The sequence below is a fragment of the Balaenoptera musculus genome, chromosome 6, assembly GCF_009873245.2.
Source record: "Balaenoptera musculus isolate JJ_BM4_2016_0621 chromosome 6, mBalMus1.pri.v3, whole genome shotgun sequence".
Classification (NCBI taxonomy): Eukaryota; Metazoa; Chordata; class Mammalia; order Artiodactyla; family Balaenopteridae; genus Balaenoptera; species Balaenoptera musculus.
Genome location: NC_045790.1, coordinates 75,661,474 through 75,679,417, shown reverse-complemented (window position 1 = coordinate 75,679,417; position 17,944 = coordinate 75,661,474). Strand labels below are relative to the sequence as shown.

General features: G+C 41.5%; 1 protein-coding gene across 7 annotated transcripts in view; it reads right to left on the bottom strand.

Annotated features, from left to right (window-relative positions):
- The window catches only part of TLE4 (TLE family member 4, transcriptional corepressor), a 147,171-nt gene that overhangs the window by 10,747 nt on the left and 118,480 nt on the right, over positions 1–17,944 (bottom strand). For 6 of the 7 annotated variants that reach the window (XM_036855873.1, XM_036855874.1, XM_036855877.1 and 3 more), the window contains 6 exons: positions 15,749–15,868; positions 14,672–14,725; positions 14,056–14,208; positions 12,384–12,516; positions 11,819–12,012; positions 11,230–11,306 (listed from right to left, as the gene is read on the bottom strand). In XM_036855873.1, coding sequence (XP_036711768.1) covers positions 11,230–11,306; positions 11,819–12,012; positions 12,384–12,516; positions 14,056–14,208; positions 14,672–14,725; positions 15,749–15,868 — 731 coding nt within the window. Of the gene's footprint in view, positions 1–11,229; positions 11,307–11,818; positions 12,013–12,383; positions 12,517–13,723; positions 13,823–14,055; positions 14,209–14,671; positions 14,726–15,748; positions 15,869–17,944 lie in introns of all 7 variants that reach the window. The other variant, XM_036855879.1, reaches the window with a different exon arrangement.

Genomic DNA, 17,944 nt, shown 5'->3' with positions numbered 1-17,944 from the left:
TTCAAAGGATTGCTCTGGTTGTTGGGGGAAGCATGGATTGTAGGTGGCAGAATGGAAGAGGGAAAACTAGTCAGGGGGCTAGTGCAGCAATCTAGGGGGAAAGCTAGTAGCCAGGGCTTGAGAGACAGTTAGAAAGCTGGGAACGGATCTGCAATTCAAGATTTCTCTGGGTAGAGGCAGAGAAGGCTGTACTGGATGGCATGCGTGGATCCTGGAGGTGACAGTGAGGGCTGATGACAAGGTCTTCTTTGGGGTCTATAAGTAGGTAACTGAAGTCAAGAAGGGCAGAGGTTCACTAGAGGTGATGTGGCCCAAGCCCTGAGATGATGTTACTGGGGGGCTGACCTTGTGAGCAGCAGTGACACCCAGGATGATGGCAGGCTCTGAGTGGACCAAGTGTCAAGTTTTTAATTAATTCGGAAATCTCCCAACAAGGCTGAGGAGGGAGTAGAGACCCATGGCACAGGCCTGAAAGGGGTTGGGTTTTCACAAGAAGGTAGAATGAGTTCAGTTCTGGAAGAGACTGGAAAGGAACAGGAGGTGGGGGAGGGAATCAACCATAGCCATTATCAGCCCTGCCACTGGCTCCGACTGCTGATGTAGAGAAAGGCTGAGATTCTGAGGGATGACGATGGAGACAAAGGCTAATTGATTTAGCAATTAAGAGGTCATGACGACTAAATCTTAAAGAAAGAAAAAGAAAGATTATTCCAAGTTTAGAGATGGTGTTATACATTCTTAATGATAATTTCCTTGAAAAGACATCCCTTCTCTCCTCTCTAGAATAACTAAATGGTTTTTAAAGAGCCTTGAGAATTTAAATAGTTAAGAAATCAGGCACACCATTTCTTTTGAGGTTTTCAATATGACATTATTCAACTCAACCACAACCACTCTGTGAGCACCTACTATGTTCCTGGAACTCACTTATTAAGAATTTCAAGAGCCTAATTGCATTAAGGATATAATGTAGCCCCTTGTTTACTATTAATATATATAAGACACTCAAAACTGGAAGAAAGAAAGCTCTAGTACATACTTATCATCAGATTTCAACAAACTCTTTGATGTGTAGCTAGCAAAGAGTACTGGAATGTGTAATGAAAGCCAACCTTCCTAGAAATTAGGGAGGCCCAGGCTTGAAAAACTTTTCTTTTTCTACCTAATTAAATACATCAGTACTCCTTATCCACATATTCTGATTTAGACATCATGCTGAGATACAGTATCAGGTAAGACACTTGCCTTGCCCATCAGTGGCTTGTAATCTAGGAAGCATGATGAGAAAAGTATAGAAGTGATTACAATACCAGGTGCAAGATGGGAAGGATGAAGTTCTGTGGTGGTTCCAAAACCAAAAATAAAGCTTATGTTTCATGAGAGACACGGTACTGGAGATGGGTTTTAGAGAATGGAAGAATTTTACCAAAGAGGGAGGAAGATGGAAAAACCATTCCAGGTGGAGGGAGTAGCTCTAAAAGGAAGAGGTGAAATGATGTGGGAAAGTCCTGGATTGGTTTTAATTGGGGAATTCATTTATTCAACAATGACCCAACACAGTAAGTGGTTGAAGGAGCTGGCCCGAGCACAGCCTGATAAAATACACTGTGCGCGCATGTGCGCGCGCACACACACACACACACACACACAACGTATAAAAGGGAGGGCCTAGAAGGTCAGCCTGAGAATTTCACAAACAATTTCCTGAAGAGTGTTTTTAGGAGGAGAAGGAGTGGGACGTTACTGGGGCAAAGCCACTCACAGAATAAATTTGGTGGCAAGGAGTACAGTGGATAGGAGGAATAAGAGACAATTATTTGAATAATCTAGACGAGAGGCAATGGGGGCCCTGAACTAGGCAAGGAGAAGGATGACACACTAGAAGTAACTGGATATGAAACTGCGTAGGACTCAACTAATGAGATGTGAGGAAGAAGCCAATAAGAGCTGAGTTTCTGAACTCAGGAAACAAGGAACGGAGTACTCTGAAAACCAGGCAAATTGGGAGGAACATCTAGTCTGGGGAAGCACTTTGTGAATATGATGAATTTGTAGTGCAAATAATACACACTCAAGATGCCTAGCTGAGATGTCCAACAAATAACTAAAAATACAGGGTTGGAAGGAATAGGTGCAGGGAGCCAGAGAAATTCTCTCTCGGCAGGCAAAGCTACTAAAAGCTAAGAGTGATCTCCAAGGGAGATGGTGAAAAGAACGGAAGTTTGGACTTTCTGACAGAACTATACTTCAAACAATTCCGACATCTGCAAATCTATGTTTAAAACATGTGTATCGAAGTTGCTGTTTTATTTGGATCATCATCTTTCGATGAAACCCCAGCATAGTCGAGAAGATTCTTGGCCTTCCCACCTCCACCTCCCTCTATGAGAGGCCCACTTCTGTAATGCCATACTCATCATTTCCATGCTTTGCGACACCTTCCCAAGTTTCCAAGGTCTCATGAGATAGAAGTAGACCTTGAATTCACAATGAAAGGTCTGGCTGTTGTACTGATACTTCAGGCAGGAGGACAGAAGACTGGGTTCTAGTAGCATGTGAACCCACTAGCAGGTTAGCCAGCCAACAAATACTTGAGGGTTTGCTGTGTGTCAGGAATTGTTCCTATTTTGAAAAATCTTGCTTTATAAAAACAAATAAAAACAACAACAGAGAAGAATTTCTGAATTCTGAGCGGCCTAAAACCCATAAATCTGAGATTTTTTGTTATGGCTGAAATCACATGTCATTTCCCATAATATAATTAGCGCAACGGTTTTAATCAAATACTTTTACGCTATTTATAAAAGTCTCATATAAGTAGCAAGTGAGGAAAAAAGTCCACTTTTGGCTTGTGTTGAAATTAAACTCTGCTGTCATTCTAGTTAGTTACTGAGTGGAACCTTTGCTAATTCACCAGCATAAGCAAGTGGACCCAATGTAAATTATCAAATAAATGCTATTTTATTAATTAGTTTAGAACATGCATTTAATTATAATTTTTGATAATATCTAGCAATTATTCTGTAAAAATAATTAGGACAGAGATGTGCGACTGTTGTCTTTCTAGAGAAAGGCAGTTACTTTGTGTGTGTGGTGAGTGAGGCCTTTAGGTGATTTATTATGTTTTATGTTCTAGCACAAAAAATAGTTTTCCTGTTGAAAAACATGTAGAAGTTTCACAACTCTGTAAAAATCTTTAATGAAAGTATTTCTCTCTATATGCATAAATGAGTGTGAATTTATATGCCTTGGTGCCTTGGTAAAGACATACCAATGACAGGAACAGAGTCTAATTTACTCAGTCTAATCTCCTTGGGCCATCTCTGCCTCCCACTATGTTCTACTGCATGAGCAGTTGAAAGACGGGTAATAACCTGGGCAAAGCTCAAGGGGAAATGATGCTGCAGTTGACTCAAGAGCCACTGCGTATCAAACACTGTGCTAAACATATACCATATCATCTCATCCTCATGCCCTCCTTATCAGGGAGATGCCAGCCCTGCTTTAAAGATGAGCCAACTGAAGCTCACAATAAAGTCACTTCCTTCCTAGTGTCAACTGGCAGAGTCAGAATTCACACTTGGATCTGTCACACTCCAGAATTCATATTCTGTTGAACACACCACGCTCTCTTTGGGGTTCTTGATGTCATTTGCCAACTGCTTTCGGTGTGTCTCTGTCACTCCAGGAACAAAAATTCTCAGCCATGGAGATTGGTTCAAGATGGCAGATGAGAAGGACGTGCGCTCACTCCCTCTTGTGAGAGCACTGAAATCACAACTAACTGCTGAACAATCATCGACAGGAAGACACTGGAACTCACCAAATAAGATACCCCACATCCAAAGACAAAGGAGAAGCCACAGTGAGATGGTAGGAGGGGCGCAATCACAATAAAATCAAATCCCATAACTGCTGGGTGGGTGACCCACAAACTGGAGAACACTTATACCACAGAAGTCCACCCACTGGAGTGAAGGTTCTCAGCACCACGTCAGGCTTCCGAACTTGGGGGTCTGGCAACGGGAGGAGGAATTCCTAGAGAATCAGACTTTGAAGGCTAGCGGGATTTGATTGCAGGACTTCGGCAGGACTGGGGGAAACAGAGACTCCACTCTTGGAGGGCACACACAAAGTAGTGTGAGCATCGGGACCCAGGGGAAGGAGCAGTGACCACAGGGGAGACTGAACCAGACCTACCTGCTAGTGTTGGAGGGTCTCCTGCAGAGGCAGAGGGTGGCTGTGGCTCACCTTGAGGACAGGGACACTGGCAGCAGAAGTTCTGGGAAGTACTCCTTGGTGTGAGCCCTCCCAGAGTCTGCCAATAGCCCCACCAAAGAGCCAGGTAGGCTCCAGTGTTGGGTTGCCTCAGGTCAAACAACCAACAGGGAAGGAACCCAGCCCCACCCATCAGCAGACAAGCAGATTAAACTTTTACTGAGCTCTGCCCACCAAAGCAACACCCAGCTCTACCCACCAGCAGTCCCTCCCATCAGGAAACTTGCACAAGCCTCTTAGATAGCCTCATCCACCAGAGGGCAGACAGCAGAAGCAAGAAGAACTACAATCCTACAACCTGTGGAACAAAAACCACATTCACAGAAAGAAAGACGAGATGAAAAGGCAGAGGGCTATGTACCAGATGAAGGAACAAGATAAAATCCCAGAAAAACAAATAAATGAAGTGGAGATAGGCAACCTTCCAGAAAAAGAATTCAGAATAATGATAGTGAAGATGATCCAGGACCTCGGAAAAAGAATGGAGGCAAAGATCGAAAAGATGCAAGAAACATTTAACAAAGACCTAGAAGAATTGAAGAACAAACACCTAGAAGAATTAAAGAACAAACAAACAGGGATAAACAATACAGTAACTGAAATGAAAAATACACTAGAAGGAATCAACAGCAGAATAACTGAGGCAAAAGAACGGATAAGTGACGTGGAAGACAGAATAGTGGAATTCACTGCTGTGGAACAGAATAAAGAACAAAGAATGCAAAGAAATAAAGACAGCCTAAGAGATCTCTGGGACAACATTAAATGTAACAACATTCACATTACAGGGGTCCCAGAAGGAGAAGAGAGAGAGAAAGGACCAGAGAAAATATCTGAAGAGATTACAGTCGAAAACTTCCCTGACATGGGAAAGGAAATACCACCCAAGTCCAGGAAGCACAGACAGTCCCAGGCAGGATAAACCCAAGGAGAAACATGCCGAGACACACAGTAATCAAACTGACAAAAATTAAAGACAAAGAAAAATTATTGAAAGCAACAAGGAAAAAACAACAAATAACATACAAGGAAACTCCCATATGGTTAACAGCTGATTTCTCAGCAGAAACTCTACAAGCCAGAAGGGAGTGGCATGATATATTTAAAGTGATGAAAGGGAAGAACCTACAACCAAGATTACCCTGCAAGGATCTCACTCAGATTCGACAGAGAAATCAAAAGCTTTACACACAAGCAAAAGCTAAGAGGATTCAGCACCACCAAACCAGTTCTGCAACAAATGCTAAAGGAACTTCTCTAAGTGGGGAACACAAGAGAAAAAAAGGACCTACAAAAACAAACCCATAACAATTAACAAAATGATAATAGGAACATACATATCGATAATTACCTTAATCTTGAATGGATTAGATGCTCCAAACAAAAGACACAGGCTCACTGAATGGATACAAAAACAAGACCTGTATATATGCTGTCTACAAGAGACCCACTTCAGACCTAGGGACACATACAGACTGAAAGTGAGGGGAGGGAAAACATATTCCATGCAAATGGAAATCAAAAGAAAGCTGGAGTAGCAATATTCATATCAGATAAAATAAACTTTAAAATAAAGAATGTTACAAGAGACAAGGAAGGACACTACATAATGATCAAGGGATCAATCCAAAAATAAGATATAACAATTATAAATATATATGCACCCAACATAGGAGCACCTCAATACATAAAGCAACTGCTAATGGCTATAAAAGAGGAAACTGACAGTAACACAATAATAGTGGGGGACTTTAACACCTCATTCACACCAATGGACAGATCATCCAAACAGAAAATTAATAAAGAAACACAAGCTTTAAATGACACAATAGACCAGATAGATTTAATTGATATTCATAGGACATTCCATCCAAAAACAGCAGATTACACTTTCTTCTCAAGGGCGCATGGAACATTCTCCAGGATAGATCACATCTTGGGTCACAAATCAAGCCTCAGTAAATTTAAGAAAACTGAAATCATATCAAGCATCTTTTCTGACCACAACACTATGAGATTAGAAATCAATTACAGGGAAAAAAACGTAAAGAACACAAACACATGGAGGCTAAACAAAACGTTACTAAATAACCAAGAGATCACTGAAGAAATCAAAAAATACCTAGAGACAAATGACAACGAAAACACGACGATCCAAAACCTATGGGACGCAGCAAAAGCAGTTCTAAGAGGGAAGTTTATAGCAATACAAGCCCTACCTCAAGAAACAGGAAAAATCTCAAATAAACAATCTAACCTTACACCTAAAGGAACTAGAGAAAGAAGAACAAAGAAAGCCCAAAGTTAGTAGAAGGAAAGAAATCATAAAGATCAGAGCGGAAATAAATGAAATAGAAACAAAGAAAACAATAGCAAAGATCAATAAAACTAAAAGCTGGTTCTTTGAGAAGATAAACAAAATTGATAAACCATTAGCCAGACTCATCAAGAAAAAGAGGGAGAGGACTCAAATCAATAAAACTAGAAATGAAAAAGGAGAAATTACAACAGAAACCACAGAAATACAAAGAATCTTAAGAGACTATTACAAGCAACTCTATGCCAATAAAATGGATAACCTGGAAGAAATGGACAAATTCTTAGAAAGGTACAACCTTCCAAGACTGAACCAGGAAGAAATAGAAAATATGAACAGACCAATCACAAGTAATGAAATTGAAACCGTGATTGAAAATCTTCCAACAAACAGAAGTCCAGGACTAGACGGCGTCACAGGTGAATTCTATCAAACATTTAGAGAAGAGCTAACACCCATCCTTCTCAAACTCTTCCAAAAAATTGCAGAGGAAGGAATACTCTCAAACTCATTCTGTGAGGCCACCATCACCCTGATACCAAAACCAGACAAAAATACTACAAAAAAAGAAAATTATAGACCAATATCACTGATGAATATAGATGTAAAAATCCTCAACAAAATACTAGCAAACAGAATCCAACAACACATTAAAAGGATTATATACCATGATCAAGTGGGATTTATCCCAGGGATGCAAGGATTCTTCAATATATGCAAATCAATCAATGTGATACACCATATTAACAAATTGAAGAAGGAAAACCATATGATCATCTCAATAGATGCAGAAAAAACTTTTGACAAAATTCTACACCAATTTATGATAAAAACTGTCCAGAAAGTGGGCATAGAGGGAACCTACCTCAACAAAATAAAGGCCATATATGACAAACCCACAGCAAACATCATTCTCAATGGTGAAAAACTGAAAGCATTTCCTCTAAGATCAGGAACAAGACAAGGATGTCCACTCTCACCACTATTATTCAACACAGTTTTGGAAGTCCTAGCCACGGCAATCAGAGAAGAAAAAGAAATAAAAGGAATACAAATTGGAAAAGAAGAAGTAAAACAGTCACTGTTTGCAGATGACATGATACTACACATACAGAGTCCTAAAGATGCCACCAGAAAACTACTAGAGCTAATCAATGAATTTGGTAAAGTTGCAGGATACAAAATTAATGCACAGAAATCTCTGCATTCCTATACACTAATGATGAAAAATCTGAAAGAGAAATTACGGAAGCACTCCCATTTACCATTGCAACAAAAAGAATAAAATACCTAGGAATAAACCTACCTAGGGAGACAAAAGACCTGTATGAAGAAAACTATAAGACACTGATGAAAGAAATTAAAGATGATACCAACAGATGGAGAGACATACCTGTTCTTGGATTGGAAGAATCAATATTGTGAAAATGACTATACTACGCAAAGCAATCTACAGATTCAATGCAATCCCTATGAAATTACCAATGGCATTTTTTTACAGAAGTAGAACAAAAAATCTTAAAATTTGTATCGAGACACAAAAGACCCTGAATAGCCAAAGCAGTCTTGAGGGAAAAAAACGTAGCTGGAGAAATCAGACTCCCTGACTTCAGACTGTACTACAAAGCTACAGTAATGAAGACAATATGGTACTGGCACAAAAACAGAAATATAGATCAATGGAACAGGACAGAAAGCCCAGATGCACATATGGTCACCTTATTTTTGAAAAAGGAGGCAAGAATACACAATGGAGAAAAGACAGCCTCTTCAATAAGTGGTGCTGGGAAAACTGGGCAGCTACATGTAAAAGAATGAAATTAGAACACTCCTTAACACCATACACAAAAATAAACTCAAAATGGTTAGAGACCTAAATGTAAGACTGGACACTATAAAACTCCTAGAGGAAAACATAGGAAGAACAGTCTTTGACATAAATCACAGCAAGATCTTTTTTGATCCACCTCCTAGAGTAATGGAAATAAAAACAAAACTAAACAAATGGGATCTAATGAAACTTAAAAGCTTTTGCACAGCAAAGGAAACCATAAACAAGACGAAAAGACAACCCTCAGAATGGGAGAAAATATTTGGAAACGTATCAACGGACAAAGGATTAATCTCCAAAATATATAAACAGCTCATGCAGCTCAATATTAAAAAAACAAACAACCCAATCAAAAAATGGGCAGAAAACCGAAATAGACATTTCTCCAAAGAAGACATACAGATGGCCAAGAAGCACATGAAAAGCTGCTGAACATCACTAATTATTAGAGAAATGCAAATCAAAACTATAATGAGGTATCACCTCACACCAGTTAGAATGGGCATCATCAGAAAATGTATAAACAACAAATGCTGGAGAGGGTGTGGAGAAAAGGGAACCCTCTTTTCATGGTGGGTGGGAATGAAATTGATACAGCCACTATGGAGAACAGTATGGAGGTTCCTTAAAAAACTAAAAATAGAAGTACCATATGACCCAGCAATCCCACTACTCGGCTTATACTGAGAGAAAACCATAATTCAAAAAGACACATGCACCCCAATGTTCACTGCAGCACTATTTACAATAGCCAGGTCATGGAAGCAAGCTAAATGCCCATCGACAGACGAATGGATAAAGAAAATGTGGTAGATATATACAATGGAATATTACTCAGCCATAAAAAGGAACAAAATTGGGTCATTTGCAGAGACATGGATGGATCTAGAGAGTGTCATACAGAGTGAAGTAAGTCAGAAAGTGAAAAACAAATATCGTATATTAACGCATACATGTGCAACCTAGAAAAATGGTACAGATGAACCGGTGTGCAGGGCAGAAATAGAGGCACAGATGTAGAGAACAAACGTATGGACACCAAGTGGGGAAAGTGGTGGTGGGTGGTGGTGGTGGTGGGATGAATTGGGAGATTGGGATTGACATGTATACACTGATGTGTATAAAACGGATGACTAATAAGAACTTGCTGTATAAAAAAATAAATAAAATTCAAAAATTAAAAAAAAAAAAAAATTCCTCAGCCATCCTGAAACCCATCAACCTTCCTCCCAAAAGGATCTCAACCATTTTATAATGCTATATGTCAAGACTGGGGGAAGGAAGGGAGCCCAGCTCAAGGCTCTGAAGTGCCTCCTGAATCAGACCAGCTGTGATTTTACAGTGGTTCAACTGGCCCAATCCCCACACTGAGACTGTTGTTGTTTCTTTAGATACACCTAACACACTTTCACCCCTCGGGGCCTCTGGGCAGCAGCAGAGACGAGAAGCACCACCTCATCTGGTAGTGGTTACACTATAATTCTGGGTGCAACTGCCGGTTAACTAAGTGGTAACTCTACAGTACCTGAAAACGGGATGATACCGCTTCCCTCAAGGAACCTCTCCATCCCCACAGGTTCATATGGTACTTGTAGGTATTCAGTTTATTTGATGAATCCTATGGCCTTGTTATTTAGTCACTGCTTGAGACAGACCAAACTTTCACCTTCAAGTACACCAGGGTTCTTGGTCAACAAGACTTGTCAGTCAACAAGTGTTTGCAGAACACACACAAGTGCACGGAATTTTACAGTAATTGATATTTATACCTTCAACTCTCAAGGAACTCAAAGTCTAATTTGCCTTGCCTCCCTTATTAATCTGTCAAATACTTACTGAGCCCGCACTGTGTTTGATGCAACAGGGAAGTTTAGGGTAGAGTGCGTAGAGAAGTTACAGAAGGAAGGGCCAAGAACATGATCTATCAGGTGGAAAGTGAAGGAAGGGTCAAGGTCAGGGATGTTTAACACTGTGGAGCCAGCAACATGCGGAACAAAGAAGACACACAGGAAACAACAGGGTGACAACTAAGTGCCTGAGTGTATAGCAGTGAATAAATAAGCAATGGGAGGTCAGTGAAAGGAGAGATTGGCACATGTCTTCATTCACTGAACAAGCATAAATTGTGAGCACCAATTGTGAAGATGAAGCCAAAGAGCCAAGAGAACTGTGCACAGGTAGTAACAGAAAGGTGCACTGGGTTAAAATGCAGGATGAGGAATGACATATGGGGAGAGGTTAGAACGTACAAGAAGAGGCTGGAACAACTGATGTGTCTGTCTTGCCTTCATAGCTCCAGGGGGTCATGAAAACAGAGGCTCCAAATACCCAGCTTACAGGACAAGAAGCCAACTGAGCAAGCCACCTTTTCCAGAAACACAAATGAGCGTAAGACCACACTTCTTTCTTTTCAGCCTTTGAAGTTTGGCACATCTTTTCCTAACATGCTCAAAGTCTGAGCATCTAGGTTTGCACATAAGACGACTTCTTCTTTCCAAGGCAACAAAAAGAAATGCCTTGAAATCAGTAACAGATGTAGAGAAGACCTGACTGCTGGAGATGCCTCAGCAATTTGCATTTCCGTATTAGAAGCCTGAGATTTTAGATTGAAAATACAAAACCCCACCTCATTACCTCTTCCCTTGTGCTAAGAGAAAATGAAAAATACTTTGCAAAAAACAGCAACAAAACCACCCCACAAGCCGCAGGAACTTGCCAACACTGTCTAGCAGTGCTCAGAGTCCAAAGGGCCAGTGAGGGCCCAGACACACAGTGAGCACAAAGCACAGAGGCAGGTACTCACGGTTTTCCTCCTGGAATGCCTGTCAGGTTTGGAGGTATTGCTGGCACACGCATGTGATGGTGTGGATCAAATCCAACCTAAAATTTTTCCCAAGCAAGACAACAAAAACAAACATGGTTACATCAACTCATTGCATCCTACTCAGTATCTTTCCAAATCCTAGGAGAATAGATGCTTTAAAAATGTGATTTTAGAGATAAATACACAAGTACTGATTGATGAAGTGATAGGATGTTCATGATTTCATGGTAACATACTTGGGGGTGGAACAAACATGAAAAAAAACAGTATTATTATTGAAGCTCATGATGGAAATGAAGGGTTCACTATATTTACTATATTATTTGCTCTACTTCTGTAGGTTTAAAAATTTCTTTTAAAAAAGGAACATAAAACAAAGGAATTCCCTCACCTTACAAAAGAAAATAAGTCTCACAATATGATTACATGCAGTTTAATTTATAAATACACACAGGTCCCTCTATAAATCCCTCAAATTTCATAAACTTCCTTAAAAAAAAAAAAAAAAACGTGTGGCAACCCTCTGAGCTCTGGAACACTTTTATGCTGTAAAAGTGCACAAACATACCACTGGCGATCTCCCGTAGGCCGCGGCTGCGGCTGCGGCAGCCGCGGCCGCGCTCATCTGCGGGGAGATGTTGTGCAGCCCCGCGTAGGCAGCTCCGGGGCTGGTCAGCTCCCCATTCATCCCAGCGTGAGGCACGATCCCAAAAGGGGTCGGATACGGACAAGGTACTGCCATTGGGGTCCTTAGGCTCGAGGCTACAGACCCAAATGGAAGGAAGGAGAAAAACCAATGATACACACATGAGACAATAATGAAGTATAATGAACATCAGGAGCAACACACTCTTACGTACGTTAAAAAGTAGGATCCATAGTTCAAATAAGCTTATTTTAATATTCTCAAAAGTCATTCAAGCCTTCATCAGGGTTCATGTCTTCCCCTTATTTTACTGAACACCTACTATGTGTCAGACATGGTAAGTGCCAGGCGCTTGATCTGGATTAAAGAACCTACAGCCAGTCAATGCTGGTCATTAGTACTCTTAATGTATTACACTCTTTAAATTGCTTTGATTTCTTTAAAAACAGGAAGCATAAATATATAGAGAAACTTTTTTCTCACTAACCCAAGGGGTCGACTCCTGGCGGTTTTCCGGGGACAGGCCTCAATCCGGGAGTGGAATTACTGCCTGGGGTGGGTGCATCGCTTCGTGGAGTAGGGGTATTGGACTTCGACACAGGAGTGGTAGATTTTTCATTCTAACAAGAGATGTAATGGAATACACTGCTAATTAGAACACAATTTTAACAATTATGTTAAACCTTTGAAAAGGTAAGGTAAAAGAAAAGGAAAAAGAAATGGAAAAGATTCTTCAGCATGGGCCTCTATTGTCATTAGTTAAAAAGAGCTATCAAAGAAACAAAAAGTGTTTCCTGAGACCACAAAACCAATGTTCAAGAGGAAATAAATCAAAGCTGAATTTGGGGCAGAGTAGACCATTTCCAGGAAACTGGTCTGAGTTAGACAGACGCTGACAAATCATGACGTCCCGATGTGACTGGCCACTTGCTGGCTGCTTTAATACTGAGTGGTTTGAGTTGGGTTCCTGATGGATTGCTCGTGCCACAAGAGGCTCCCCTGGTTAACAGGTCCCATTAAAAAAGATCCAAGCCTGGGGCTTCCCTGGTGGCGCAGTGGTTGAGAATCTGCCTGCTAATGCAGAGGACACGGGTTCAAGCCCTGGTCTGGGAAGATCCCGCATGCTGCAGAGCAACTAGGCCCGTGAGCCACAACTACTGAGCCTGAGCGTCTGGAGCCTGTGCTCCGCAACAAGAGAGGCCGCGATAGTGAGAGGCCCACGCACTGCGATGAAGAGTGGCCCCCGCTCGCCACAACTAGAGAAAGCCCTCGCACAGAAACGAAGATCCAACATAGCCAAAAATAAATAAATAAATAAATAAATTAAAAAAAAAAAAAAGATCCAAGCCTGAATCATCACAGAGGTCAGCACAGAGGAGCTGCCATTACAAGGCCGGAAGGCCAAGAGAAAACAACAGAAAAAAACTTAATCTAGCCCTGTGCCAGACACATTCTCCAAAACTGCAGACAAACTGAGGAATTTTCTTTCCCTCAGCTGTGAATTCAAAAGGTTATTTGAAAACGGAATTCGTCTTTTTTTTTAAATGTTATGTTACAAGGACACAACTGGTGAGGAAAAAGGAAGGCACACTACATAAAAATGCAATTAACTACACAGCCACAGAAGAAGGGGGTATGGGGAGATTACCCGGACTTGCAAGCAGTTTTATTTGTGCATTTCTGATTTGTGGTGTGAGTCAAGGTAGACTTTTATAAATGACAGATTACTTTTTAGATAGGAAGGGAAAATTACTGCAATCATATATAGCTTGGTAATTCCAACAAAGCTAGCAACAAAATCACATCCAAGCCAAAAACTAAATTTACCATAAACCACAGGTGACAAAACCATCTCTGTAACCCCAGTATATATTTTTCTTCATCTTCGCTGAGACTTGTTTCACTCAGTTTCCTCATGTCCCTACCCTATCCTTGCCAAAAGACTCACAAAACAAACATCCGTCATCAACAAAGTCAGTGAACCCGCTCTGTTCCAAAAGTACTTTTGTCAGTTCAGCTTGAATACTGAACATACACACATGCTCGGTGGTAAAAGTCCTGTGGAAAAATGTGGAAAGTACAAAATTTTAAAAACAATTTAACCTAACCATCTGGGAACGGGCAACGCTAAGAAAGATGGTGAGGAACTGCTTACTTACAAGGCTAAGTTCTTTGGATTTGGAGGAAGGAGTACTGCTGGAGGATGCGATTGAGGCTGGACTGGTGGGGGCATCTTTCTTGAGAAGGCGTGTCTTGTCCAGGCCATTCTCCCTTGGGGAGTGTGCGGGGCTCCCTCGAGGTGAGGCTGGATCCTACAAGGGAACATCAAGGGTATCAGATGCAGCACAGCGCATGCACAGTGCCAGAGTACTTGGCGTGGACGTTTCTAGCCAAAAGTCTTCAACAGCTCAGAAGCAAAAAATGTTCTGGAATAGATCGCAAGACTCAGCAAGTTGCTGAAGAAAATATTCAGTGTAGAGGTCAATGAAAATACTACAAAATTTATAGTACTTTAATTTAAAGCAGAAACAAAAATCAAAACTCTACAAATTTGCAGGTCACTTGCCAAGGGGTGTGCATTCATGGTGGTGACAACACATTTGCACTTCACAGAGTAGAGTAGCAATAAAAAAGGATCAGTAATATGAATTTTTCAGGTAAATAAAACGTGGGCCCCTTCAGAAATTAAGGAAACATTGTGGATACTAATTGTTGGGACACTAATCATTGTTGTAACTGGTTAAGAGCAGGAAGTCAAATGAGCCACAAACATACCTCATTGGAAACGTCAACCACCAAGTTGTCATCACTCTTCTCACCATCGCTGTCCTGCATTGACAATTGAGAAGCATTATCTCCTCCCCCAGCCAAAAAAAGAAAAAGAAGAAGAAGAAAAAAAAAAAAGGCAGCCAGATTTACCCTAGGTAAGTCCAGAGTCATTAACTCCTCACATTTTATAAAAATCAACTGCACCAAACAAGTGCTAAACACTCCACAATGAACTGTGTTCTTTCATCTTCATGACGATGTTACGAGGTAGGTAATAGGAAACACAGGACGATTCCACTGTAGTTTAAAAAACTGAAGCTTATGGCTTATTACTCTAGTATCAGGTGCCAACTGGCAGGCCCACGCTACAGAATCCAGCCTACAGAAGGGTGGGATTTGTTCTGTCAGTGTCTTTCAAAGACAGATAAAGAGCCGCAATTTTTAAACTGGGAGGTTTCACATGCAATTTCAAGTTCTCAGCTTCCTTCGAGGCCTGCAGTCTTGCAGGGCACCACCAGAGGAAGCAGGGTGGAGTTGGCCTGCCTCCACACCAATGAGTCCCATCCCACTTGCCCCCTTCACTGTGTGATCTGAAGAACCAGCCACTGAAGGAAAATGAGCTTCAACTCATGCTAGGGACACATCTGGATGTTTCTGCAAGTTATATTCCACAAAACGTGCTACATTGCTCAGCACAGGAGGTCATCTAGACATTTTAACAGGTTGTCTGTGATTTCACCTTTTTCCTTAACATTTCTAGCTGGCCACAGAAAATTCGACCACCTTGAAATTTACGGAGGGAAGCAAATACATCTAATAGAAATAATATGGAACACAAGTCTTCTATCGGTTGCAGGATAAAGCACTGTTCTGCGGCTCACAGACACATGTGCACTCACTTGCAAACACAGACCTTCAGCCAGCCACTTGAGACACAGCTAGAACTGCAATAACTATTTTTCTCTCCTAGGATGTTGTTATCTTGTGTTCTAGTTTTGGTTGGTAATAGTAAGACGGTAAAAAGGCCGCTGATCAAAAAGCAAGGTAAACTGCCTCCCCCAAAGCAAAGGTGAGTGAACCTACATAACGAGCTGCGATCTCCTTTTCTTCAGTTTTCTGCTTTTTGCTATCAGAGGAGTAGTCTGTGGAGTTTCTGTGCTTCTCAGCACCTCGGAAACTGGCTGACGGGGATACCGAAGAGCTCTGGAATCAGAAAGGGAAGCGGGACTGAGAGATGACCAGCCATTCAACAATGTCATTGTTTTTAATCACTTGAGACGTCATCTCCTTTTCATTCTTTAGCACACACTCACAGAGCTGTTAAGAGGAGACAGGAGAGAGGGGAGGAGGTGAAAGGAAGATGAGAACAAAGGTATAGAGAAAAAAGAAAAGGGGAAGAAGGAAAGAACAAGACAGAAGAAGTAGAGATGGGACAGAGGGAGCAGAGGAATAAAAAGAGGAGGCAGGGAATAGGTTAAACGCAAAAGGCAGAGGGGGTTTGGTCTAAAGGAGAAGTTTATATTTTATCGAGAAAGGAAGCAGATACAAGAGAAAGAGGAGAAAGAAAAGGCAGCCCCCCGCCCAGCCCTAATTTGCCAGCTGATGAGAAGCCAGTGTTTCAAGCCTCTATAGAGAAACTGAATAAATTAGAGTCCACCTTGAGAGATAGTTACTAATTCTTCAGTGAAAAAAAGAGAGGTACTCCTTGGGGATTTTAGCACCCAAATATGGTGACACAAAGGTCATGCTTCCAGAATTTTGCTTCAGTCCCGCAACTTAAGGGCCTGGGAGATGCAGAGTGGCAGGTAAAACAACAACAACACGACAACAACAAAACCACACCTACAAAAATGCCCTTTATTATTTTTCTGACTCCTAGAGTTTCCATGATCTGCTCTTTTCTTTAACCTCTGGAAATCCAGGAACCCCATTAGGACCAGGGAATAGAAAGATGGCCCCTCCCTCTTGGAATCACAGTTGGGGGTGATCTGTTTGGGCTCAGGCCATGTCTGTCATCTCTGCTCTTCCGAAGAGCTCTCAGCTGGAGGAGTACCACACACAGAAAACAAACACCAGTGACAGAGAAATTCTCTGAAGCGCAGAGAATGAGTCCGCCACCGAGGTCAGGTGGTTACTGGGCACACTGAGATGACACGACAGCTTAAAACCACAGATGAAGAAGAAAGCACTGATAAAAACTGTAACTAACTTCAAGGATTGGCTAGTGACTCAGTCCCACAAAGACCAAGGAGAAGCTCTAAAATAAAGGGGAGGTATAAGGAGAGGGAGCAGGGATGAGTGCAGGCCTAACCTGTTGAGGGTGAACTGAAGGCCTGCAGAGCCAAGTCCCTCAGGGGGGCACCAGGGCAGCACTCCCGAGTACTAGATTAACCCAGTTGGGGTGGGAAAGGGCTGATCTTGGAGGGCAAAGGCAAGGAAACTTGGAGATATGGGAAAAAAGTTCTAGCAAGAACAAAGAATCACCACCAGAATCTTTGCCTGGCATCCAAAATCAATTCAGAAAACTGTTCAGTAAAGCTTTTCCTCATTTATAACTTTACTCATCTTACATCAAATTTACTCCTTGTACTTTTTTTTCTTTCCTTTATTAGTCTGTTAGCAATTAAGTCTTTTTTCCACCCCTGTGTCGGTATAGCTACCAAAAGATCACCCCCTAGTGGTCAGCTGTGGTGACGGCAACTCCTCCACTAGCTCCAAAGGCAGGGGTGCAGGGTGGGAGTTTGGAGGAGGAGGAAGACTGAGAAGGATCAGTGAGTTCCCATTGATAAGAGGCTGGAAAACCCTAAACCCTTCCTTCCTGTATCAGTCCCTTAAATGTAGGCACCAAGCCCTCTAACTATCCCTACTCAAACATACACTCTTATGTTTGGTGGCAGAAAAGATGGCAGGCATTATTCATTAAGGCTGAAGACAGAAGCAAAACACTAGAAGCCAAACAATTTTAAAAAGTGGATTGATTGCTTCTTGACTTTCATATATGTCCGCTGAGTTCCAATCCTCATTCCCAAGCCATAAGACTTGATTCAATGCTTCTGCTTTGCTTTCCTACCATGACCCAAGGCAATCAGGTTTTTACAACCATTACCTCTGAAATCATGCACACAAACACCATCTGTGAGCTACTACCTAACATACTTAATGCCAGGGCCTGTATCTAGTTTCTCCCCTCTCCAGTCTATCCTCCACATTTCTGGGATTCGTTTCCCAAACAGAGATTCTCACTCTTCCTTAAAAATGACAAATGGTGTCCCGTCGTCC